Source organism: Dendrobates tinctorius, unplaced genomic scaffold, assembly GCF_039654945.1.
Source record: "Dendrobates tinctorius isolate UK_male_01 unplaced genomic scaffold, ASM3965494v1 ptg000018l, whole genome shotgun sequence".
Classification (NCBI taxonomy): Eukaryota; Metazoa; Chordata; class Amphibia; order Anura; family Dendrobatidae; genus Dendrobates; species Dendrobates tinctorius.
Genome location: NW_027361686.1, coordinates 16,929,486 through 16,955,117, shown reverse-complemented (window position 1 = coordinate 16,955,117; position 25,632 = coordinate 16,929,486). Strand labels below are relative to the sequence as shown.

At 44.5% G+C, this 25,632-nt stretch overlaps 1 protein-coding gene across 15 annotated transcripts in view; it reads right to left on the bottom strand.

The window, feature by feature from the left end:
* Positions 1-25,632, bottom strand: part of PHLDB1 (pleckstrin homology like domain family B member 1) — a 291,420-nt gene that overhangs the window by 47,298 nt on the left and 218,490 nt on the right. For 7 of the 15 annotated variants that reach the window (XM_073566505.1, XM_073566503.1, XM_073566496.1 and 4 more), the window contains 12 exons: positions 19,297-19,452; positions 18,917-19,027; positions 16,762-16,851; positions 15,439-15,525; positions 13,760-13,912; positions 12,113-12,265; positions 10,485-10,601; positions 10,287-10,389; positions 9,959-10,003; positions 7,735-8,011; positions 7,522-7,612; positions 7,252-7,398 (listed from right to left, as the gene is read on the bottom strand). In XM_073566505.1, coding sequence (XP_073422606.1) covers positions 7,252-7,398; positions 7,522-7,612; positions 7,735-8,011; positions 9,959-10,003; positions 10,287-10,389; positions 10,485-10,601; positions 12,113-12,265; positions 13,760-13,912; positions 15,439-15,525; positions 16,762-16,851; positions 18,917-19,027; positions 19,297-19,452 — 1,530 coding nt within the window. The remainder of the gene's footprint in view (positions 1-7,251; positions 7,399-7,521; positions 7,613-7,734; positions 8,012-9,958; positions 10,004-10,286; positions 10,390-10,484; positions 10,602-12,112; positions 12,266-13,759; positions 13,913-15,438; positions 15,526-16,761; positions 16,852-18,916; positions 19,028-19,296; positions 19,453-25,632) is intronic. The other 8 variants (XM_073566499.1, XM_073566502.1, XM_073566508.1 and 5 more) reach the window with 6 other exon arrangements.

Below are 25,632 nucleotides of genomic sequence, written 5' to 3'. Positions count from 1 at the left end.
TTTTACTACTGGTGCATTAACACAATACTACTGTGATTGATATTATGTTTGCTTTATTTACACACAATTGATGCACACATTATGTCTCACGTCTGACACATGCTATTTGAACATATATATTTTGTATCAAGCTTAACATCTTGTACTAAATGTGTGTACTGTAAAACTGCTTATGGTTTAATAAACTAATTTAAAAAAAAAAATAAATTGTCATCTCCTGGCTGCGCGGCGATCCCCAGGATTGGGCTTTTTCTCTGACACCTGAAAATCCTATTCTGACTAATGTGGATGCATTTTTTCAAGCCTTGGGGTTGTTGTATGATGAACCTAATGCTGTTGATCAAGCTGAGAGAACCCTGTTGGCATTAAACCAGGGTCAGGATTCTGCAGAGTTATACTGTCAAAATTCCGAAAGTGGGTGGACCTTACTACATGGAATGATAGTGCTTTGGCAGCTCTCTTTCGGAAGAGAGACCGTAAAAGATGTTATGGTGGGATTTCCTGTTCCCCCTGGTCTGGATGATTCTATGTCATTAGCCATTCAAGTTGATCGGCGTTTACGTGAACGTAAAACTACACGGGAGGCGCTGGCACCTTCTGAACAAACGTCTGAACCTATGCAATCTGATGGGGTTTTGTCTAGGGCGCAACGTCAGGAGTTTAGAAGGCGAAATAAGCTGTGCTTTTTCTGTGGAGCCACCTCTCATACTATTTCTGTCTGCCCTAAACGAGAGAAACGTTTTGCACACACATTTGCTGTGGGCAGTGTACAACCTAAGTTCTTTTGGCAATTACTCTGATCTGCTCCTTATCCACGTTTTCCACTAAGGCTTTTGTGGATTCAGGAGCAGCTTTGAATCTGATGGATTTGGACTTTGCTAAATGTTGTGGTTTTTCCATGACGCCTCTGCGGACGCCTATTCTTTTGAGGGGTATTGATGCTACTCCTTTGGCGGAGAATAAACCTCAGTTTTGGACCCAGGTGATAATGCGAGTTGCCCCAGACCACCAAGAAAATTGTAAATTTTTGTTGCTGCATAATTTGCATGATACTATTGTTCTGGGTTTTCCCTGGTTGCAAACTCATAATCCAGTTTTGGATTGGAAATCTGGGTCTGTGGTGAGTTGGGGTTGTCAGTGTGTTCTTCGGGACGCTCCTGTTTTCTCCACCTCTCCTCAGTCTCATGATATTCCTGATTATCTGGCTGATTTTTCTGATGTATTTAGTGAGAGTAAGTCTGCATCTTTGCCTCCCCATAGGAGTTATGACTGTGCAATTGAGTTGATGCCTGGGTGTAAATTTCCCAAGGGTCGGCTTTTCAACTTATCAGTACCCGAACATGATGCTATGCGATCCTATATTAAGGAGTCGTTGGAGAAGGGTCATATTAGACCATCCTCGTCACCTTTAGGTGCTGTTTTTTTTTTTTTTGTGGCCAAGAAAGATGGTTCATTAAGACCGTGTATTGATTATCGTTCCCTTAACAAGATGACGGTTAAATATCAGTACCCGTTACCTCTGATGTCTGATTTATTCTACAGAGTTAAGAGTGCCTGCTGGTTTACTAAGCTTGACCTCAGAGGGGCGTATAATCTTATTCGCATTAAGCAGGGGGATGAATGGAAGACGGCGTTTAATACTCCGGAGGGACATTTTGAGTACCTGGTGATGCCTTTTGGGCTCACTAATGCCTCTTCTGTCTTCCAGTCCTTTATGAATGATATTTTCCGAGACTTTGTGGATAAGTATTTGATCATCTATCTGGATGATATTTTGATCTTTTCTAGTGATTGGGATTCTCATGTGGAACATGTCCGGACTGTGTTCCGGATTTTGGGGGAGAATTCCTTGTTTATTAAGGGATCGAAATGCCTCTTTGGTGAACAGAGGATTTCATTTTTGGGATTTATCTTGTCTCCATCGACTATTGAAATGGACCCGGCCAAAGTATAGGCCATTTATGATTGGGTTCAGCCTACTTCTTTGAAGGCTCTGCAGAAGTTTTTGGGTTTTGCTAATTTCTATCGTAAATTTATAGGTAATTTTTCTGGTATTGTCAAACCACTGACTGATCTGACCAAGAAGGGCGCTGATGTGCTGAATTGGTCTCCTGAGGCTGTCTCAGCATTTCAGGAGCTTAAGCGGAGATTTACCTCAGCTCCAGTTTTACGGCAACCTGATGTCTCACTTCCATTTCAGGTGGAGGTAGATGCTTCTGAGATTGGTGCAGGAGCTGTTTTGTCCCATAAAGACCCTGTGAATTCTAAGATGAATCCCTGTGCCTTCTTTTCTCTAAAGTTCTCCCCATCTGAACGCAACTATGACGTGGGGAATCGGGAATTGTTGGCCATGAAATGGACATTTGAGGAGTGGAGACATTCATTGGAGGGAGCTAGACATCAAGTTGTGGTCCTCACCGATCACAAGAATTTTATTTATCTGGAGTCGGCCAAACGCTTGAATCCTAGACAGGCTAGATGGGCCTTGTTTTTCACGCGTTTTAATTTTGTGGTCTCTTTTCTTCCGGGCACTAAGAATGTTAAGGCAGACGCCCTTTCTAGGAGTTTCTTTGCAGATTCTCTTAATGTGACCGAGCCTACTACCATCCTAGGTGAGTGGGTAGTTCTTTCTGCCATTTCGCCCGATTTGAGATGCGCCCTGGAGGAATTTCAGGAGGATAAACCTGAGCGTTGCCCTATGGGAAAATTGTATGTTCCTGACCAGTGGAGAAAGAGAGTGATGTCTGAAATTCATTGCTCCGCATTGGCTGGTCATCCAGGTATTTTTGGTACCAGAGATTTGGTGAGTCGGTCCTTTTGGTGGCCTGCCTTATCTCGTGATATCAGGAATTTTGTACAGTCCTGTGGGACTTGTTCTCGGTCTAAACCCTGTTCTCGTTCTAGTGGGTTGCTGATGCCCCTGCCGGTGCCCAAGAGGCCATGGACCCATATCTCAATGGATTTTATTTTTGATCTTCCTGTCTCTCAGAGAATGACTGTTATCTGGGTGATTTGTGATAGATTTTCGAAGATAGTCCATCTTGTACCACTCCCAAAGTTGCCATCTTCCGCTGAGTTGGTGCCCTTGTTTTTACAACAGGTGGTTCGGTTACATGAGAACATTGTGTCGGACAGAGGAGACCAGTTTGTTTCCAGATTCTGGAAAGCCTTTTGTTCCAATCTGGGAATTCAGTTATCCTTCTCCTCCGCGTTTCATCCCCAGACCAATGGGCAGACTGAGAGAACAAACCAGACCTTGGAGTCTTATTTAAGATGTTTTATATCTGCTGATCAGGATGATTGGGTCTCATTTTTGCCCTTGGCCGAATTTGCGCTGAACATTTGGCTAGTTCTGCCACTTTGATGTCACCCTTTTTCTGTAATTTTGGGTTTCATCCTCGATTCTTTTCAGGGCAAGTGGAATCTTCGTCCTGCCCAGGTGTGGACACTGTGGTTGAGAGAATGCAGCAGATATGGGACCAAGTGGTGGATAAGTTGTCACTCTCTCAGGAAAAGGCCCAGCGATATTCCAACCGGCATAGGACCATTGGTCCCCGGTTTAAAGTGGGTGATATAGTTTGGTTGTCGTCTAAGAATATTCCTATGAAGGTTGCATCTCCAAAATTTAAGCCAAGATTTATTGGACCTTATAAGATTTTGGAGTTTCTTTTCGATTGGCTCTTCCAGTTACGTTCAAGATCCATAACGTATTTCACAAATCACTGTTGAAGAGGTTTGTTGAGCCAGTAGTTCCTATGGCAGCACCTCCTGACCCTGTATTGGTTAAAGGCAATGTGGAATATGAGGTAGCGAAAATATTGGATTCTCGTTTGGTTAGACGGAGACTCCAGTATTTGGTGAAATGGAAGGGTTATGGCCAGGAGGATAATTCTTGGGTCTCTGCCTCTGATATTCATGCCAATAGATTGGTTTGTGCTTTTCACCGGGCCCATCCTGATCGGCCTGGTGGCGTGGATGAGGGTTCGGTGACCCCTCCTCAAGGGGGGGGGGTACTGTTGTGAACTCATTTTCTGGTCTACCAGTTGTGAGTTATCCTTCCGGGCTCCCTCTGGTGGTAACAGGAGGTAGTGAGGTTGATTTAATTAGTAGAGATCTGCCACCTGATGAGGATAACGATTGGATCTCTGGAATCTCAGACTGGATTTAAGACAGCCGACGCCCTATTCTGGTGCTGGTGATTCCTTCTGGCTTTTCAGGTCTTGGTTTTTAGCTCTGTTCCAGTCATCTCAAGCTAAGTGTTTCTGCTAATGTTCACACTTGATTTTGTTGGTCTATTCAGTTTTTTGTGTGGTCAGCCAGCCCCGGCTGGGGCTGTGCTGAATCTCCACTCTTATTTATCTGTATTTGCCAATTTGCTTTTTGTCCCTTATTAGATTGGCCTCTTTTTTGCTCTGTCTCAGAATATTTCAGAGTGCTGATATAGTGGGAGAAGTCTAGTGACTTCAGGGTTAATTTTATCAGAAGTGTTGGACATTATTTTTGTAGGGTTTTTTGGGCAGATTGCAGACAGTGTCTTTCCTTTCCTGTCCTTTCTACTTAGTTTGGGCCCCATCATTTGCTCAGCCTATTTTCCTGCCTGTGTTTTTGTTTTCATCTTGTTTCACCGTCAATACATGTGTGGGGGCTGTCTATTCCTTTGGGGTCTGCTCTAGGGCAGTTAGCTTTCCCCTTTTCTTGCTTTAGGCCTATTTAGTCCTCCGGCTGTGACTAGGGGTCTAGATTCAACGTAGGAACGCTCTACGGCTGATGCTAGTTGTGTGGTTAGGATCAGGGGTCTGCAATCTGCATAGTTACCAACCTCTCTGGTTTTCTGTGACTTAGCTTGTTTAGTTTTCCTCCTCGGTGACCCATTCATAACACAAATCTGTCAGATAATGAGTGCGTCTCCTGTGTACAGCGCCCTCTCCAGGTCAGCCCACAGATTTTCACTTGGATTCAGGTCTGGCTATTCCAAAACTTTCATCTTCTTCTGGTGAAGTAAATTCTTTTGTTGGAGTGAAGGTACAGCGGCTTGCAAAAGTATTCACCACAAACCAAACACCACGATGAAGAGACCAAGGAGATCTCCAAACAAGTTAGGAATAAAGTATTTGTGAAGTACAAGTCAGGGTTGGGTTATAAAACAAACTTCTGATGATCCCCCGGAGCAAGATCAAATTCATTATCATCAAATCGAAAGAACACTGTACCACAACAAACCTGTCAAGAGAGGGTTGCCCACCAAAACTCTCAGCCTGGGCAAGGAGGGCATTAATCAGAGAGGCAGCACAGAGACCAAAGGTAACCCTGAAGGTGCTGAGGGAGTTCCCAAGCAGAGACTGAAGTATCTGTCCTTACAACCACAGTAAGCTGTACACTCCCTAGAGATGCACTTTAATAAAGACTGGGCAGAAAAAAGCCTTTGCTTAGACACAAAAACTGTAAGGCTCGTTTTGAGTTTGCCAAAAGACATGTGAGAGAGTCCTCAAATGTATGGAGAAATGTGCTGTGGTCAGATGAGACCAAAATTAAACATTTTGGCCACCAAGGTAAATGCTAGATCTGGGTCCAAACCAACACAGCTCATCAACCCAAGAACACCATCCCCATGTGAAACATGGTGGTGGCAGCATCATGTTGTGGGGATGATTTTTGGCAGCAAGGACAGGGTAAATGGCCCGAGATGGTGGAAAGATGGATGGTGAGAAATACAGGGATATTCTTGAGCAAAACCTGTTACAGTCTGTAAAATATTTGAGTTTGGGACAGAGGTTCACCGTCCAACAAGACAATGACCCAAAGCATACTGCTACAGCAACACTCGAGTGGTTTAAAGGGAAACGTGTAAATATTTTGGAGTGGCCTAGACAAAGCCCAAACCTTAGTCCATTGCGAATCTGTGGTCATACTTGAAGATTGCTGTTCACCAGAGGAAACTATCTAAGTTGAAGGAGCTGGAGCAGTTTTTCCTTGAGAAATGGGCAAAAATCCCAGTGGCAAGATGTGGAAAGCTCATAGAGGCTTATCCAAAGCAACTTTCAGCTGTAATTGCCGCAAAAGGAGGCTCTACAAAGTACTGACTTTAGGCTAGTTTCACACTAGCGTTTAAACGACGCGCGCACGGCGCCGCTAAGCCACGCCCCCTGCCGGCTCCCTGCCCGCCCCTTCCTGTTATCGCCTCCTCCGAGCGCAGAGGGCTGCATGCGTTATGCGCACCCTATCTTTAGCATAGGGTGCGCAGGCCGTGCGCAACTATGAATATAGCGTGCGCTGCGCATTTTTGGAGGTGCGCCGTGCGCGCCGAACGCAGCATGTTGCATTTTGGCGCGCACGGCGCACATTCAAAAATGTGCAGCGCACGCTATATTCATAGTTGCGCACGGCCTGCGCACCCTATGCTAAAGATAGGGTGCGCATAACGCATGCAGCCCTCTGCGCTTGGAGGAGGCGATAACAGGAAGGGGCGGGCAGGGAGCCGCCAGGGGGCGTGGCTTAGCGGCGCCGTGCGCGCGTCGTTTAAACGCTAGTGTGAAACTAGCCTTAGGGGGGTGAATAGTTATGCACACTGAAGTTTTCAGTTATTTTGTCATGCTGGTTTTTTGCTTCACAATAAAAAGAAAACCAAATGTTCAGAGTTGTAGGCATGTTGTTTACATGAACGGATGCAAACCATAAAAAACAGCGAAATTTCAGGCTGTGAGGTAGCAAAACATGATAAATGCCAAGGGGAATGAATACTTTCACAAGTCCCTACTTGCCTAGTACCTTTCAACAGGAAGATCCCTTTGCTGTGTTGTAAGCTGTTTATGGACCATGGCTTTTTCTGTAAAAAGCAACTAAGAGAATCTCAGGAAAATCCTACTAGAACAGCTAAACTGTACATGAGGTTAACCAGAATGCATGTAAATGATGGCGGCTGTGCACTGACTACTATTTGATTGTTTTAATGTGATTGGCTAATTCTGAACAGAACCACATCCCCGATTATAAGAGGGTGTTCACACTTATTTAATCACATTTTAGTTTTGTTAGTTTTATTTTTTCCTACAAAATGATTTCAGTTTGTTGCTCAATGGATTTGTACAGGTTATGGGTCACATTAAAGGTGGAAAAAGTCATGAAATTATTCTTTTTGGTACGATTCTTTTTAACAGGACAAAAACCTGGCATTGTAACAGGGGTGTGTATACTTTTTATATCCACGCTAGATAAGTGCTACAGTATGGACAATAGAAAGGCTGAAGCTCTCACCTGTGAGAAATGTTTCTCTCTCATTTTCACCTCTTTCTCAATCAGTCTTTGCCTATGAGAAGTTTCATCCTGAAGACGTTTCTCCAATTCTTTTCTTCTCCTCCTCTCGTCTTCCAGTGCTCTCCTTCGTGCCTCAACTTCACGCTCCTGCAATAATGAGTGTTAGCATCAGTGAAAAATAATATACATACAGACTGAGCCACCATTGCTATATGCCTCGTCACACGAGTTTATGGAGGACACATCTTAGAAAGTAGTGGACGGGCTCACCCTGGACTCCACCAGTCTCGCTCTCTCTGCATGGGCCTCTAGAAGCATCCTCTCCATTTCCTCAATCTTCAGCATGTCTAGGCCACTGGCACTAAAGGAACAAGTAAGAGTATGAGAAAAAGCAGAGTACAAGAAGTAAATGAATAATCCAGGAACAAGAAGTGAATAGTCCAAGTACAAGAACTAAGTGAATACAGCAGGCAGAGAACCCACCTGGACATGTTGTCCGGGGAGCAGGCCGAATTCCCGGTGGACACGCTGGTGTCCAGACTATCAGAACTCTCCAGGCTCAATGTGTCATATCCATGTGAAGGATCATCGTCCCGAGAGTGCAGAGGTCTCTGATGGTGCAGGATGGAGTGGTGCATGATTGGAAGGTAGCCTTGAGATGCCGCCCCATGGAGAGACTGCCATTGCGATTGAGCCTCTACTACAGCTTTCTGCTTCAGCTCCGCAAGACGTTTGCGTTGATCATCTATCACTTGCTGACCTGCAAAAAAAAGGATTGATGTAAAAGACCAAGAGCAAGATGAGAGCCAGCCATAAATATTCACTACAAACAGTAGACAGTGACTTACACAATTACTAGACAGGATATCCAGTAAGGTTTTGGTGTCATGGCAAAAAAGAAATCCAAAAGTGTCCTCCTAAAAGTCTCTGCTATACAACCATACCTTCTGAAAACAGAAGCTGTCCGCTATCAATTGTCAAATGATGAAATAGAAATCTTCCCTTATAAAGCAAAGGAGCACAGCTGTATATGAGACAATTAATTGCATATAAAGGGGAACTACCATCCCAGTAAGTCATGGTATATGGTCATGATATGCTCTCACGGGATAATCACTGGATCCGACTAATCCTAAGAATGAATGGGGGGCGGCCTGCATCCCTTCCACAGGATTTCTCACTGTAACGTGGCTCCAGCTCCATTCTTAGGATTAGGGCACGTGCAGATAACCGTATATTAGTCTATAGGGCCAAGCGTTTGTCCGATTTTTTTTTTCCTCGGACACAGTGTGTCATGGGAAAAAAATCACAGCATGCACGAGTTTGACCCAAATTCAGATCGCAATGGGCCATGCAAGTCAATGAGTCGGTGGAAAACATCAGACTGCACTCGGGTGACAATTGAGCGCAGACCGATTTCCACAGACTGACAATAGAGAAGATGCAGACGTTTTCTTCCCTATCTACTCCTCATCCGAGAGAATCAGGTCACACGGTGGCCACACTCTTACCGTGGTCTGATCAGAGTGTGACTGGCATAAACGGCCCGATTGTCTCAGATGAGAGCACATATGCTCATTTGTATCCACCCTTTGTAACATTTCTAGACCATCCCTGGACAATGCACTTCTTCAATTCTGCCCCTAGATAACAAGAAACAACATACACCCAATCCGGGGCCAATGCTATTATAACGATGTTGGCGCTATGTCTCCCAGAACACATAACATTGAGCGCTGCAGCCTTTTCTGTTTTGTCAGACAGAACAGATGTATCTGACGGAAGTGTGAAGGCTGCAGCACTCCCATGACACAATGTTACCTGAGCACCAGGAGACACAGTGCCAACATGGCTGGTCCGGGAGGGGAGTGTGCTTTTATTTTATATGAAGCACTGTAGGAATTAAGAAGGGGTTGTCCAATAGCACGACCCCTCTAAGTAATGGCATACCCTAGAAATATGCTACCATCGGACAAGGTGGGAATATCCCTTGTAGCAATCCCGTAATAAAAGTTCTATTACCATGATGTTAGCAATCATGTTTTTGTCAAACTGCTTTGTTCTTCAGAAAATTGTAAACAAAATTCTTATCGTTGGAGCATTGTGGGTAGTGAAAAAGCGGCCACAGACCATTCTTCTCAATTACTATACATGTATCTGTCTAAAGGATGCAAGCGCCATTCAGAGGGCGGAGCAGAGCGACGGCCATCATGACGGACAGCAAATCGCGCCAGTCCCTTTGCTCTCCCACTTGACAAGACACTTCACTGCCTTCAGAGCTGGGCTAGTTAGGTGCAAGGTTTGCTTTCCTAATTTCTTAGCATCCCTATGATCTGAATGACTCCTGACGGCAAACAAGGCATGGATAAGAGAACTGTGAAATGGAAACATGACCAGTGGGATCACCAGAACGGAGCATTATCACCGTATGGCCAGGAGGCCATCACAGTGGTACCACGGGAGACATCCTGGGGGGGTACACTGATCGTATGGTCAGCCTAAATGCATCAGCAGGGGACAGTCTTCAAAGATGCAAGTGGTAAAGCTACAATCGGGCATTGCTACCCAAACCTCTACCGTCTACCTGGACACAACAAAAAAATAAGAAACTCTAAACTGTAAGTGACACCATGTGCAAGGTCTGCACAACGCACACAAGTCACAGGCTACACAGGCAGTAACGACACACAACAAACGTCTTGGCTACCTGTGACTTCAGACAGGAAAGGCTTCTCTACGTTCAAGTCATCGGCTAAAAAGACATACAGATTGGAACATGAATCTGAAACGATGAGACAGAATGAGCGAGAGGGGTGCACAGAAGAGACTGGAGGACCAGCGTCCTCCTAAGATTTCATTCAGGAACAAGGAGTTGTAACAAGGTTAATGTGTCAATCACAGTGGAGAATTGTCAGTGTGTAAGGTAAGACGAGATGCACAGCAGTAAAGAGACACACCGGCGGGCGTGACGGGAGAGTAGTAGGTGCACTTAGGTGGATTAGTATTACTATACGATGTGGCTCAGGGTCTGTCACCTTTTTGTTGAAGGGCTAGCTGCCTCTTGCTCTGGATGTCCTGCAGTGTGATTGCCAATCCATGGGAAAGGCTGCCTGAGCCATTCTGTGTCAATATTGTATTCTAAGAAAGGAAGAGCTTGGTTTATTAGCCACACAATGTGCTTCTCATCAGGTGAGGAGCAGAGATCAAGGCAGAGCCCCATCGCAGCCACTTACCTTAGGAGAAACACTGCGGCCCAGGGTGGCAATCGAGAACTGAGAAGACGACGGAGAGACAGTCTTCATCCGAGGAAGGGTAGCACCACCATCAATTTCTGTCCGAGAACGAGACATCTGCGAGGGCAGGAAGGAAAGTGTAGGTGATTTGTACAAACAGATGACTGGAGAGAAAACAGCCATGCTCTCATGCCAAATCAAAGAGATGGTCCATCTCTGACCAATGGTGGCTGTATAGATGGCCAATGTAACTTCTGCCATCTTTGTGTGCTCTTGAGTAAAAATCAAACATAAATGATCGACTATATATTTAAAAGAAATAAAATACCTGGAAATCATCAACAAGCAGCTGATTTGCAGGTAAGGCCAGGATCACACATGCGAGGAATACGGACGAGTCTCACATGCTAATACCCGGCACTCAGATCGGAGCGTGCGGCAGCATAGCAATACATGGAGCCACACGCTCCGCTCCCGAGTGCCGGCAGCAGTGCTGGGTATTAACATGCGAGACTTGGCCATATTCCTCGCATGTGTGATCCCAACCTAACAGAGATTATCATGTCTCATCGACCGTTTCACATAGAACGTCTACGTCCAAACAGGTCATGAGCTCGGACACCAGAACTGTAATGGAACGAGACACCACACCATTGTGTTTGCCTGTCATCAGCTATGGATTGATGGGAATGGCAGCCTTCATCTGTTCCTGGGTAGACTCTGCTTTCTTCACTGATATTGATATATCACAATTAATTTGATCAACTGAACTATATAATGAAGCGATCAGGAGAAAGTCCCTGGACAGTACTACTAAATCCCTACATAATAAACCATCCTACAGAACAGATCCATCAACATTAGCTTGCTGGTGGCTTCCAGGATTTTTTAACATTACACCAAAAAAATGAAATAGAAAAAACATAATAAAGATGTTTTATCCTTTGTTCACACTGTTAAAGAGCACCAGAAATTGAAGTATTAAACTAGGGCTAGAGAGCCACTTGGGCTACACAACCTGTGTAACGAAGATCGTCATGTGTCGCTGCTACATCGCAGCACAATACAAGTGAATGGGATCACATTGTCACCTTGAAGGAACAAGCAAGTCACAAAAAAGGAGACCCAGTTGGGTCTTTTGCAGGACGGCACCATTAAGGGCCGCGATGCAACACCATTCACTGATATCACACCGTGATGTGCAGATGTTTGGCTTCTCACCTGGGTTGTGGCCATTGTCACCGTGTATCCCCAGCCTATGGTCCAGGCTATGCTCACACTACCTCTCCATCCAGCCTTTGTCAGCAGCACCATTGGGTTTGATAGAAACAAAAGTGCAGCATGCAGCACAGAAATGACGAAAACCATGCCAAAACCTCAACACAAGTCATACCATGGGCTCGGCACACCTTCAGAAGCTGAGGACTCAACCAGCATGTGAATAAAGCCCTACAATGGTTCCAGAATGTACATTTGGAGACTTTACAGCCAATGTGTTAGAGAGGAGCAACTCAACACCACCACAACAGAGCACGTCTAGAGCAAAGCACTCAGGGCGGCGCTTCACGAGTGGAGACCCCGAGAGCGGTGGAACAAGCATCTAACACCAACACCAGGACAGAGATTACCTGCTGGAATTTACGAGAAGTGTGACATTTAGCAGGAAGGGGAGGAGGGGAAGGATGAGGAATGCTAGAAGGGTCACAGGTGACTGTCTGGTACCGCTCTTCCAGGTCAGAAGCAGCTGCTGCAGAGGGAACCTCACAAGAAAGAGCGTCCACCTGAGAAATGAGTGAAGGAGAAATGAGGAGACAGGCGGGAAGTGATGAGAACGCAACGAGAAAACCGAGCGGAAAGAAAAAAAGAATAGGAGCATATGTGGAAATCCCATACATCAGGGGTAGGAAAGGAATATGTAAACTTTACTGCGGATCAGTCAACAGATTTTACATTATTATACAGCCTGCTTGGACCCAAGGATATTGGTGTACTTATTTCAAACCTCCAAACCAGAATGGCTGCATAATCCCCCATTTTAAAAAAAAAAAAAAAAAAAAAAAAAGAAATTAAAAAAATGAACTTTTCCTTCTGATATCAAAATGCTTATTTTAAAATCAGGAGGAAAAATGTTTCAAAAATAATTACACAGTACCTGTGAAATGGATTTTTTAAGTAAGTACATCAGCATCATCTGGTTCAAGAGATGTATTCATATATGTTATTTGCATTGTGAAACTTGGTGAAAGATCCCTTACTCTTTCCCTCCAGCATGTAACTCTGTTTAATGTGTAGCCAATGTGTTAGTCTTATGTGAAGGGAAATCTCCATAGCACTCTATTCACCCAGCAGTGTAGGAAAAGCTGCAAACTGCTCTCTCCTATATAGTCAGCCACTAAGGAAAAATCACCTTTCTTACATAGTGTGCAATGGCCCTGTGTGCCGCTATATGGCTTTATAGTCGGGGAACACATATGGCTGGGGACAGGGCTACGGGGAAAACGGCACACATGGCTGGGGACAGGGTTATGGGGAACACGGCACACATGTGGCTGGGGACAGGGCTATGGGAAACACCGCACACATGTGGCTGGGGACACAAGTACTGGGAACACGTCACACATATGGCTGGAGACAGAGCTTTGGGGGACACCGCACACATGTGGCTGGATACAGGGCTATGGGGAACACGGCACACATGTGGCTGGGGACACGGCTACTGGGAACACGGCACACGTGGCCAGGGACACGGCTATGGTGTATGACCAGATACAGATCTCAGGCTTAGGCCAGGATCACATATGCGAGAAACTCGGAAGAGACTTCCATCTTAATACCCGGCACTCGGGAGTGGAGTGTTCAGCTTCAGCTGCATGTATTGTAGCCACACACTCTGCTCCCGAGTGCTGGCGGCAGTGCCGGGTATTAAGATGCGAGACTCGTCTGAGTTTCTTGCATGTGTGATGCCGGCCTTATTGGGATATTGGGTGTGGCTGGAGATTTTCTGCAATAATATGTGATGACATTTGTAGTAGCTATATGAGGTCACAGCTGTGTATGCCAACACCAGGAGGACATATTGCAGCCGTAAAGAAAAGCTGGGTGACTAGTGATGTGCTAGTGGGGAAGACACCCATTATTAAGCCTAAAGGAAAACCGACGTGACGGGGTGAGTGTCACAGACACGGCATCTGTGTCTGGACTGAAGCCAGTGACTAACAAGTGTATCCCTGATACAGTCAGTGAGATCACACACAGCTTATAATGGGTTAACAAACCTCCGGAGACATGGAGGGAGAAGAGGAGGATGATGAAGAGCAGAGATGATGAACAGGAGAGGCAGGCTTGGCTCCACAGTCAGCAGGATGGGTGGCAGCGGGGGCTGGAGTCATGTTCTCAAGTAAGTCATGGAGCTGATCTAAAGTGATGTACTGAAGAAACACAGCAAACGTCACACGACGGAGCAATGTCCACAGCGCGGGCAGAGAAAACGCCATCATTCAGAAGCCTAGAACAAAGACAGCTTCTAGGAGTACACTGCATATAACACTGGGAGGGGAGAACGGGACGTCACCACTTACAAGGTACAGGGATCCAGGAATGTATTCTGACGTCATGTTATAGCGGGAACATACAGAGTCACCTACCAATGCTGCACACCGGCACATGTACATGTTATCTAGTCTTAGCCCCGGCTACAGAGAGCCCAGAGCGCATACTGTCATACACTGTGCCTGCCATAGGAATCCAGTATTCGGCCAGCTCCTGAGCGCCCTCCTCTGGTGGCAGCAGGCAGCACCTTGTCTTTTAACCTCCTACCAACAAAGTATGCACTGGTCCGTCCTAGGTCAGCTGCCGGCTCCACCTCTAACAGCAGCGATTGTAGCCAAGCCCCGGTTGCTACTGCTAACCCCTTAAATGCTGCTCTCAAGCTCAAAAAGTGGCATTTAAAGGGCACAGCCCGCTGTTTCTGGCACCCATTGGCCCCTAGATGGAAGCCCAATTCACACCACATGGCTGCCATCTTAGTACTCCTGTCAAAACCAAAATAAAAAAAATAAAAAATAGAAAAAAAAATTGGTATTGCCAATTCTGAAAGTCAGATTTGTCAAAATTATTTAACCCATAGCCCTCCAAAAAAACAAACAAAAAAAACAACACCAGAATTGCCTTTTTTATCTTTGTACCTCCACCTAAAATGCATTAAAAAAGAATCAAAACATTGTGTATACCCAAAAATGGTACCAATACAAACTTGAGGCAAAAAGTGACTCCTCATACATAAACAGGAAATAGAAAAAACTTTACAGGTCTCAGGACACGGTGGCATAAAACGATTTTCTTTTAGTTTCATGATTTGTTGTTCACCAATACAATAGTTGTTATTATAATAATAATTCAAAAAACTATACAAGCTTAACATTGACATGATTGTCCTGGAAAAACATATTTCAAAGTCATTTTTACAATGAATGCCATACAAACCCCCCCAAATAATAGTATAACTATGTGTTATTTTCTTTTTGGGGGCGGGGAGGGGTTCACCACAAAGAATAGACCTCTAACTCCTATAAAGATAAAAAGAACAATGGATCCAGGCAGACGTTTACACCTAAAAATGACAATGACAAACAGTGATCACTGGAAAGTCTCATTTACACACATTACATATTGCTCTAACGCCGCTGCTTTCAATCTAAATAATAGTACATGACTAATTAAAATGTATCTTTCATATATAAAAACAAACTTCTTATCACTTATGAAGGTCTTCAATGTGCATCATTCACTGTTTGCAATGAATGGAGATTTTGGCCAGGAGCTATTTTGCATACAATGGCTGTACTGATATAAACCTTGATTTTCGACCAGTAATTGCCAATTAGTGAGCGGATTAGGTGTAGCACAGATATTGTACAGCTGCAGTAATGATAATGGCAGTGGTGTCATGGTGTACCTCCGGATCAGCTAGGAGCGGTGTGAGAGAGGGGAAGGGACGAGGATGGCGGCACAAGCGGAGAGCATCAGCCAGACACAGGTATTCCTAAAAGCAAGTAAAGCAGGAGAAGGGAGAAAGCCGGAAGAGGACACAAAAAAAACAATAAAAGAGGAGCACAGAGAGCAGAGGACAAAATAAGGCACTACTATATACAAGAAGCTTCACAGTCCTCTACGCCAGGCGGCCACAAGGGAAACACAAGTAAGGCCTCGTTCATTGGGTCAGTATCTTACATCAGTGTTTGTGGGCCAAAGCCAGGAGTGGAAGGATCATTGGAAGGTATCGGGAGCATTGCTCCAAGTCAGCAGGATGCACGGCCCGAGGTCTGATGTGTCACCAAGTATACGGAGAATCCGGCATCATAGTGACGTGAAGTACAGGGGGTGTATGACAGCGGAGGGGGAGCATGGTGAGCAGCAGTGTGGGAGACTTGGCATTTATGGCAAGGTCCTCCTTTATGTGCAATCACAGCTGAACGGACAGTGGACACTGTGCGCCCATTCATCTCAGTGTGTAACTGCTGTATTCCCTCCAGGACTGAACTTATTACGTTATAGGGAACCTGCCACCAGGTTTTCCCTACCCTATCTGAGAGCAACATGATGTAGGGGCAGATCCCTGGATTCCAGCGATGTGTCACTTACTGAGCTGCTTTCCTGCAGTTTTGATAGAATCACAGACTTCTGCAGATCTAGCAGCTCTTGGAATGCTGAGCGCTGTATAACTCTGCCCACATTGCTGATTGGCAGCTTTCTGTGTACACTGTGCATAGGCAGAAAGCGGCCAATCAGTGGTCGGGGTTGGATTATACAGAACTAATATGGAGGACTACATAGCAGAAGGTTTACTAGTCCTCTAGTGATAATCTCCTGCTGATTGTATGAGAACCGCAGAAAACAGCCCAGTAAGTGACACATCGCTGGGATCAGGGTCTGTGTCTCTACATCATGCCGCTCTCAGATTAGATGCTAAAAACTCAGTGACCTAGTCTATAAAGCATGGTGTTGATCTGTGGGGCACAGAGCCCTGTGGCAAGCTGCTAGAATGAGCTGACACCAGCACTTTTTTTGGTTTGTGTTCCTCTAACATTTCACACAAAGATCCTCTATCTGAGGGTGTCTGAGCCAGGGTTGATGGGAGACCCCCACTACTGTAATCAGGATGTTATTGAGAAGGGTCCCTGCTCACAAATCCCATCCAATGAGAAATGATCTCAATGACGCACTTCTTCACCATGACAATCTGCCCTTGGAGGACAGTCACGTGCATAATACCACTTACCTCTCGAAGAGCTGATGATCCAGCTAAGAAACCTCGTCGTCCCGATAACGCTTGGTATTTCCTATCTAACTGAACCAACTTTTCTTTTTCCTGTGTATAAACAAAATGTGTGAATGTCTTCTGCAATAATCTGTACACAGAACATTTCAGGGAAGGTTCGTGCAATCCATAGCCAAGGACGTCCATGCTGCTGCCCTTGCCCGGCTGGCACTGATGGAAGGATAGGCTATCCCTGAGGGTAGACATTGGCCAATGGTCTAGGACTCTGATACTGTCCGCCTGGGACTTACAAAAATCCAACAGTGTTGATTCTTATGTGACGATTATGTGGTGGCAGGATATTGGTTGCGAGACGACCCAGGAACAATCCTTAGATGCAACACACAATCGTTATGTCGTAGCCCAGACCTGAGCTTGTGGCACCGGTGCCAATTGGATGCGATTAAGTCTCTCTTCTGTGTTAAAAGGGTAATTCTCAAGTTCAGAAATGAGTAAAACGCAGTGTGCTTGTATAAGTAAGCAACTGTGCAATTTACCCCTTATCATTAATCCTTTGTTTTCTTAAATGGAGGGATTTTAATTTTATAGCTCGTTGCTTAGGTTACCAGCCACTTCTGCAGTCCCAGCCTTGCTGATTTCTCAGGTCAGGTCAATTATTTTTCTGCTTTGGTAGACCGGACTTTCTGGGCAGTGGGCACGACATGTAGTTATTTATTTTTTGGGTGGGAGAATTAACTTTTATGTTTTAAATTTTTTTTCTTAATTTTATTTTTATTACTATTCACTGTATTCATTAGCCTGTACGGGGGACTTGAACCTGTGATCGTCTGATCACATGTACTATATAAAACAATACCACAGTATTGCTGCTTAGAATAAATCTCAAAGTCTCCTTTGAAGGTCACAGGCTGTTTTTCAAGGAAGCACTGCGATGAAAGACCCCCGGCTATCATAGCAACCCATCGGTGACCCGCCATCATGTCACTGGAGCACCAATGCAACGGGCACATAGAATGACACACCCTGCATGCTATTACTGCTAATGTCAGAGTTCAACAGCGGCATTTAACGGGTTAACAATCACAGGTAAAGCTGCGATCCACGTGTTAGAGGCAGGTCCTGGCTGTAATACACAGCCACTACCTGCCAGGTACGGGCCGAGCTCACCCAGTAAGCCTGCTACTGACTTGCACCATACATGGACTGTGGGTGTTGGGAAGGGGTTAAAGGCTATGTATATCTTCACACTATTTTTATTCTTCATGTGATTCCTAAATGTAAAGTTAAGCATCTTTCTAAATACAAATCCAAAGGAAAAAAGAGGGCGTCTCCAGGACCAAAATTAGTGAAAAAAAGATAAAACTCACATTTATTCTGAAGGTTTTCAAATCATATTAATCAGCCACCATGACAGGCAAGGCTACCTTACGCGTTTCAGACAGATACTACATGCCCTTAGTCATAGGTATATCTATCAAAACTAGGAAGCTTAAATAAATGAATACATGAGGGGACTGCAGAGTGAACACCCAGTTTCAGGTAATTAATTAGCCTATTCAGTACTAAGCAAGTAATGTTGCTAAACAAAGCTAACATATAAATAAGACATATATGTTTGCAGACATAAATGAATACATGCAAAAACAGCAATAAACCATAGAGCTCCTGCTCAGTTCTGACAGCTCTCCCCCACCATTTTCTCAGTGTAAGACCAGGGACATGAGATGTGTTGTTCGACTTGATTTTCCAGAAACATTCTAAAAACACCTTGTGTTTGGAAAATGACGCCAAAAAATGCATTGTGTGAACACCGCCAGAGACAGAAGCCCAGAAGGGGCTGTACACATATCAACAACATGGACAGTGTGGAAAGTATCTCAAGGAGAGCAAAGAAAGGAGGAACGTACGCAAAGACGAAATTGATGAAAACCTCAGCACGCTGAGTACACAGAGCTCACCAGCCTATATTACAGGGGGACTGAAAATGAAGGACAGAATGAAGATTGCAGAGTGAAACACAATTAACTGGAGAGAACAACTAAGATATATACCAATTATTCTTTTCCATGATCTCTAGCCAATAGACTGCGTTATCTGGGTTTTAATAAAGCTACTTCTCTCTATTAGGATAGCATTACAAGTGTGTGCATGTTACCTTGTGTAGCTGCAGTAACGCAGCACTTCTCTCCTGACCAAGATGCTCAGCGTCCTGGGCGGCCTGGAGGCGGATCTGATTGGCCTGATGCTCCAACGCAGCAAGACGCTCCTGAGATGGAGTGATACACATCAGACATTGGGTCTTTAAAACATTTTGGAAATTGTTCTTGTGTTCAGTGAGATATGGATTAGGCCACAGTCACACTATCAGTATTTGGAAGCCAAAACCAGGAGTGGGTGATAACCCATAAGTAGTGACGTGTTTCTACTAGACTTTTCCTCTGATATACTCAACGTGTGAACGTGGCCTTAAAATCGTACTTTTCAGAGGGGGTGTACTGAGCACTGAATCCACATACGCACATGCCATGCACTTACTTTCCTGTGAGCAATACTCCTTTGGCAGTCCCCTTTATTCTTTAATAGTTGCTGGCTTGTAGTTTCTCGCTCTTCTTCTAGCCGGCTCTCCTTCTCCAGCTGCTGGAACTCCAGATCTTCAAACAGTTTCATCTGCGTCTCGAGGTGCTCAGATTCCTAAATAAAGGAACATAAGTGGCCGATATTAATCAAAATGTTGTTTAGCACTGAAAGTCCACTACATTCCCAGCGAAAAAAGCATAAAAAAAAAGCAGAAATGGAGCAGAATGAAAAAATGCAAAAAAGTAAATTATATAAAAAAAAAGGTCCTAAGCGCAGATGACACTGGCTACACAACAATACACCACCACATCCGTGCAAACACCCCACAGACACAAGAAAAGATGGACAAAGCACAAGGTGACCGCATGCTTGCTGCCAAGTAACGTAGGTCAAAGATGTGGATTGAGGTGAGCGATAACGAAAACAGCAACATTGCACAGAAAAAAGTCATAAGGCTCATGCACAGAAGCGCATTAAGGCTCCTTACAATCTTAGTTGGAGCCATGATGTGGCACTGAAAGACTGTTATAGAACCCGACTATGGTGCGGTACGTCTCAGAGAATGGGGGCATTTTCCAATACATACGGTATTACTGAGCATTACTTCTGGGAAGAATATCTCCAGGACATTCGTTATGTAGGGCTCCACATGGGGCCACATGGACTGCAGGCATTGAGTGCATCCGTACAGTCACTGTGCACTTATAATCGTGGGAATGACCGCTGAAGGCCTCATGCACATTATTTTTCACAAAGCACAGTACATGTATACCGTACTTATTGTTAATATATAGATGGAGCCCAACATAAAAAGATTCTTCTGCCTTAGTGTCTTCTTCATCTCTATATGCCCCTCTGTGCTTCCAGCTTTATAAAGCTGAATAGGTGGTCCTATTCTAACAGTACAGTTACCAGCAGCACCTTGCTTCTCCTCAGTGCAACAGACCCCTCTCTCTCTCTCCTGTGTGCTCCTCACTAGCCCATCTTGAAGACTCAGTTGTGTTGGAAGCTGGCTAATTGATGATGAATGTATAAATCAGCACATGCTTCCAACACAGCACTGCTATGCTGTGCTCAGCTCTTCATTCTGTTCTGCCTGTGCATCTTCGATTATCTGGGCAGGGCTGAGCTGTGTTTGTTGCCTGCTGCTGACAAGATCAATGATGCAAAACTGCAAATGCTGATCTGATGATTCATATGGCAGACAATTATCTGGATTACCTTCTGCCATATGCATCAATAGAGCAGAATTTGCAGTTTCACATCACTGATCTTTCAGCTGTCGGCATCAAACGGCTCAGCTCTATTGTGCCTAGTACAAGCTATATAGGAATGAACCCATACGTTTTCTAAGGCAATAAATTATTGATGTTCCGTTCTTTGTAAGATTTCTTGTTAAAGTCAGAGTTTGGCCCAAAGTTTGGATAGAAATGTCTGTCTCATTATTTACATTGGCTTATAAATTATTTTAAAAAGTTTTAAACCACTGTTTTCTCACGCGGAGACTAATATTAAGCCCCTTTTAGGGTATGATGGGAGGGAGAGTGTTTTGTTTATTTGAGTTGTAAAAAATGAAAAAAATGAAAAAAAGATTTGAAAAGATTGGTTTGATCAACTTTTTTGCTGAGGATCTCACACTTTACATAGCAATTGGAATCCTCAAAAGACAGAGGAAGAACTCTGCAAAAGCTGTGGATTAAAAAAAAAAAAAAAAACCCACTGTGCCTTCAAATACACTAAGGCTGTGTGCACACGCTGCGGATTCCGCTGCGTTTCCGCAGCGGTTTTGGCCGCTGCGGACACGCAGCAGTTTTAGCTGCGGTGTACAGTACCATTCATTTGAATGGGAAAACAAAAAACGCTGTGCCGACGCTGCGGAAAAAAACGCGCGGATTTGCTGCGGTTTTGAATCCGCAGAAAGAATTGCATGTCAATTCTTTCTGCGGAAACCGCTGCGGGTTCCTATCTCCACCATTGTGGAGATAGTGAATCCGCAGGACCAAACCGCAGGCAAAACCGCAGATAATCCGCAGGTCTTTGGACCTGCGGATTATCTGCGGTTTTTGCAGAATCCGTGCGGATTAATCCGCAGCGGAATCCGCAGCGTGTGCACACAGCCTAAGTGTGGATTCTTTTTGCTACAGATGATATGCTGACAGGGAATTTAGATTGTGAACTCCAACAGTGATGTATGTAAAGCGCTGTGGAATTAATGGCGCTATATAAGTGAGTAATATATATAAAAATAAATAATCCATTTATGACTAAACGAATGTAATATACAGCAAGAAAATAAAAACATAAAAGAAAACTCCTACAAAAGAATGACTGTTTCAGGTAAATAAAGGATAAAAATAAAGAAAACAAAAACTTTCAATACATTTACTTTCGATTGGGAAATTTCAATATATGGAGATTAGATCATTTCAAGTGGAAATGTCTTTTAGATAAATGTAGGTAAATTATATTGTTTAAACACTATAATATTTTAATAAGATTTCTCGGTATCAAAATGACACCAAATAATGTAATATTAGCACAATTGCCATTTTTTATTTTTGCGCTTTCATATTTCCCTTTTTTCATTCAAGAGACTTAACTTTTTTTTATTTTTCGGTCAACACACAGTGGCATATAGAAGTTTGGGCACTCCTGGTATGAATTACTGTTATTGTTAACAGTTAAGAAAGTTGAAGATGAATTGATATCTAAAAGGGCTAAAGCTAAAGATGACACATTTCCTTTGTATTTTAGTCAAAACATATATACGGTATATATACCGTAAATACATATTTTCATAGTTTACATTTTTAAAATTACAAAAAAGGAAAATGGGGAGATGCAAAAGTTTTTGCACCCTGCATGGATAGTACCTAGTAGCACCCCTTTTTATTGTAAACGCTATTTGTAGCCAGCCAGGGCACTATGAAGGCCATTTTAACCCCTTACTGCCAGCTGACTGAATTGTACGTCAGCTGGCAGTATCCCCCACTTTGAGGTGGGCTACGGCGGTGAGCCCACCTCAAAGACGCGACATGTCAGCGGTTTTCAACAGCGGACATGTGCCCGCAATAGTCGCGAGCGGAATCGCGATCCACCCGCACCTATTAACTAGTTAAATGCCGCTGTCAAACGCTGACAGCAGCATTTAACAAGCGCTTCCAGCTTCCGGGCCGGAAATACGCGCATCGCTGACCCCTGTCATGTGATCGGGGGTCAGCGCTGCATTGCCATCACAACCAGAGGTCTCCTGGAGACCTCTATGATTGTTGATGCCGGATTGCTATGAGCGCCACCCTGTAGTCAGCGCTCATAGCAATGCTGTAATTCAGCTACATAGAGGTGATCTGTTTATCGCCTATATGTAGCAGAGCCGATCAAGTAGTGGATGCTTCTAGCCTCCCACGGAGTCTATTGAAGCATGCTAAAAGTAAAAAAAAAAAACGTGCTTAAAAATAGATATATATAAAAAAAAAAGTTCAAATCATCCTCTTTTCGCCCCAATCAAAATAAAACAATTAAAGAAATCAAACCTACACATATTTGGTATTGCCGGGTTCAGAATCGCCCGATCTATTAATAAAAAAAGCATTAACCCGATCGCTAAACGGCGTAGCGAGAAAAAAAATCAAAACACCAGAATTACTTTTTTGGTCACCGCGACATTGCATTAAAGTGCAATAACGGGCGATCAAAAGAACCTATCTGCGCAAAAGTGGTATCATTAAAAACGTCAGCTCGGTGCGCAAAAAATAAGCCCTCACCTAACCAGAGATCATGAAAAATGGAGATGCTATGGGTCTCGGAAAATGGCGCAATTTCACCACTTAGATAAAAAAGAACCTAGACATGTTTGGTGTCTATGAACTCGTAATGACCTAGAGAATCATAATGGCACGTCAGTTGTAGCATTTAGTGAACATAGCAAAAAAGCCAAACAAAAAACAAGTGTGGGATTGCACTTTTTTGCAATTTCACCACACTTGTTATTTTTTTCCCGTTTTCTGCTACACGACATGGTAAAACCAATGGTATTGTTGAAAAGTACAACTCGTTCCGCAAAATATAAGCCCTCACATGGCCATATTGACAGAAGAAAAAAAAAGTTATTGCTCTGGAAAGAAGGGGAGGGAAAAACGAAAACGCAAAACCGAAAAAAGCTCCAGTCATTAAGGGGTTAAAACCTTTAGATTGCGCCTTTTGAGGTAGTCTACTGTGGATTTTGACATGTGTTTAGGATATTATCCATTTGTACAACCCCTGGCAAATTATGGAATCACTCAATTCTGAGGAAAAAATTATGGAATCATGAAAAAACAAACAAAAAAACACTCCAACACATCACTAGTATTTTGTTGCACCACCTCTGGCTTTTATAACAGCTTGCAGTCTCTGAGGCATGGACTTAATGAGTGTCAGTACTCTTCTTCAATCTGGCTCCAACTTTCTCTGATTGCTGTTGCCAGATCAGCTTTGCAGGTTGGAGCCTTGTCATGGACCATTTTCTTCATCTTCCACCAAAGATTTTCAATTGGATTGAGATCCGGACTATTTGCAGGCCATGACATTGACCTTGTGTCTTTGTTCAAGGAATGTTTTCACAGTTTTTGCTCTATGGCAGGATGCATTATCATCTTGAAAAATGATTTCATCATCCCCAAACATCCTTTCAACTGATGGAATAAGAAAAGTGTCCAAAGTATCAACATAAACTTGTGCATTTATTGAAGATGTAATGACGGCCATCCCCCTGTGCCTTTACCTGACATGCAGCCCCATATCATCAATGACTGTGGAAATTTGCATGTTCTCTTCAGGCAGTCATCTTTATAAAGCTCATTGGAACGGCACCAAACAAAAGTTCCAGCATCATCACCTTGCCCAATGCAAATTCGCGATTCATCACTGAATATGACTTTCATCCAGTCATCCACAGTCCACAATTGCTTTTTCTTAGACCATTGTAACTGTAAGGCTATGTGCACACGCTGCAGATTCATCTGCAGTTTTTTCCGCGCGGATCCGCAGGTAAAACCGCAGGTCACTTTATCTGCGGATTATCCTGCAGTTTTGCCCTGCGGTTTCACAACTCTACTATAGTAAAGGTGTGAAACCGCTGCGGAAAACGTCCAAACAATTGACATGCTGCGGTTTGTAAACCGCAGCAAAACCGCGTGGAAAAAAACCGCACCGTGAACACAGCGTTTTTGAAACCCCATAGGGTTTCTCTGTACTGTACTCTGTCAGCGGAACTGCTGCGTTTCCGCAGGGGCAAATCCGCTGCGGAAACGCAGCAGAATCCGCACCGTGTGCACACAGCCTTAGGGCTGGCAGAACGCACCAAATAATAAAGATGGTAATAAGGTGCGTTCGCAGCCCGGGGTTCACCGTGCAGGGGTGGTAACCTGCTGCTCAGTAATGGCGGATACTATATGGCGGTATACTATAAGAATACACGCGGGTTAACGTCACCCGGTGTGTACAGGGGCGGACTCTGCTGCTTCACAGAGCTGCACTACCGCTGAACATAAACGCCGGAGCCTGTTTGTGCTCACAGTGCTCGGCTACAAGAGCGCACAGTGTACACCACAGAACTGTACCCCCAAGGACACGGGGTTAGAGTCCTTCTAGGCCCACTGAACGCGCGGCATCGCTGCCGCAAGTGCCGCTATAGACGCTGGCTATGGAGCACATGGAGCATGTGCACTGAGGCGTGCCGAGTTCCTGGTGAGGCCTGATGCCTGACTCAACCTCAGACCTACCTACGCCTAAGCCTGGGCGCTAGCAGGGTAGGCTGCACAACACATGCGTACCAAGGGTAGGGGTTTCTTAATGAGTCATTCACCAGAGACATTCATACGTGCATACATCACTCACTCCACATAGTCTGTAAATACAGTCTATCCTAGCGCATGGGCGAGCGGCCATGCGAACCTTTTATAGCCGCGAGCATCCGGGACCTTCCTGGCTTCTCGGATGGGCCAATCCGAACACGAGCAGGACCTGAGCACATGACCCCTACCTACGCCTAAGCCTGGGCGCTAGCAGGCTAGGCTACACAACACATGCGTACCAAGGGTAGGGGTTTCTTAATGAGTCATTCACCAGAGACATTCATACGTGCATACATCACTCACTCCACATAGTCTGTAAATACAGTCTATCCTAGCGCATGGGCGAGCGGCCATGCGAACCTTTTATAGCCACGGGCGTCCGGGACCTTCCTGGCTTCTCGGATGGGCCAATCCGAACACGAGCAGGACCTGAGCACGTGACCCTCGATCTCCAATGGGA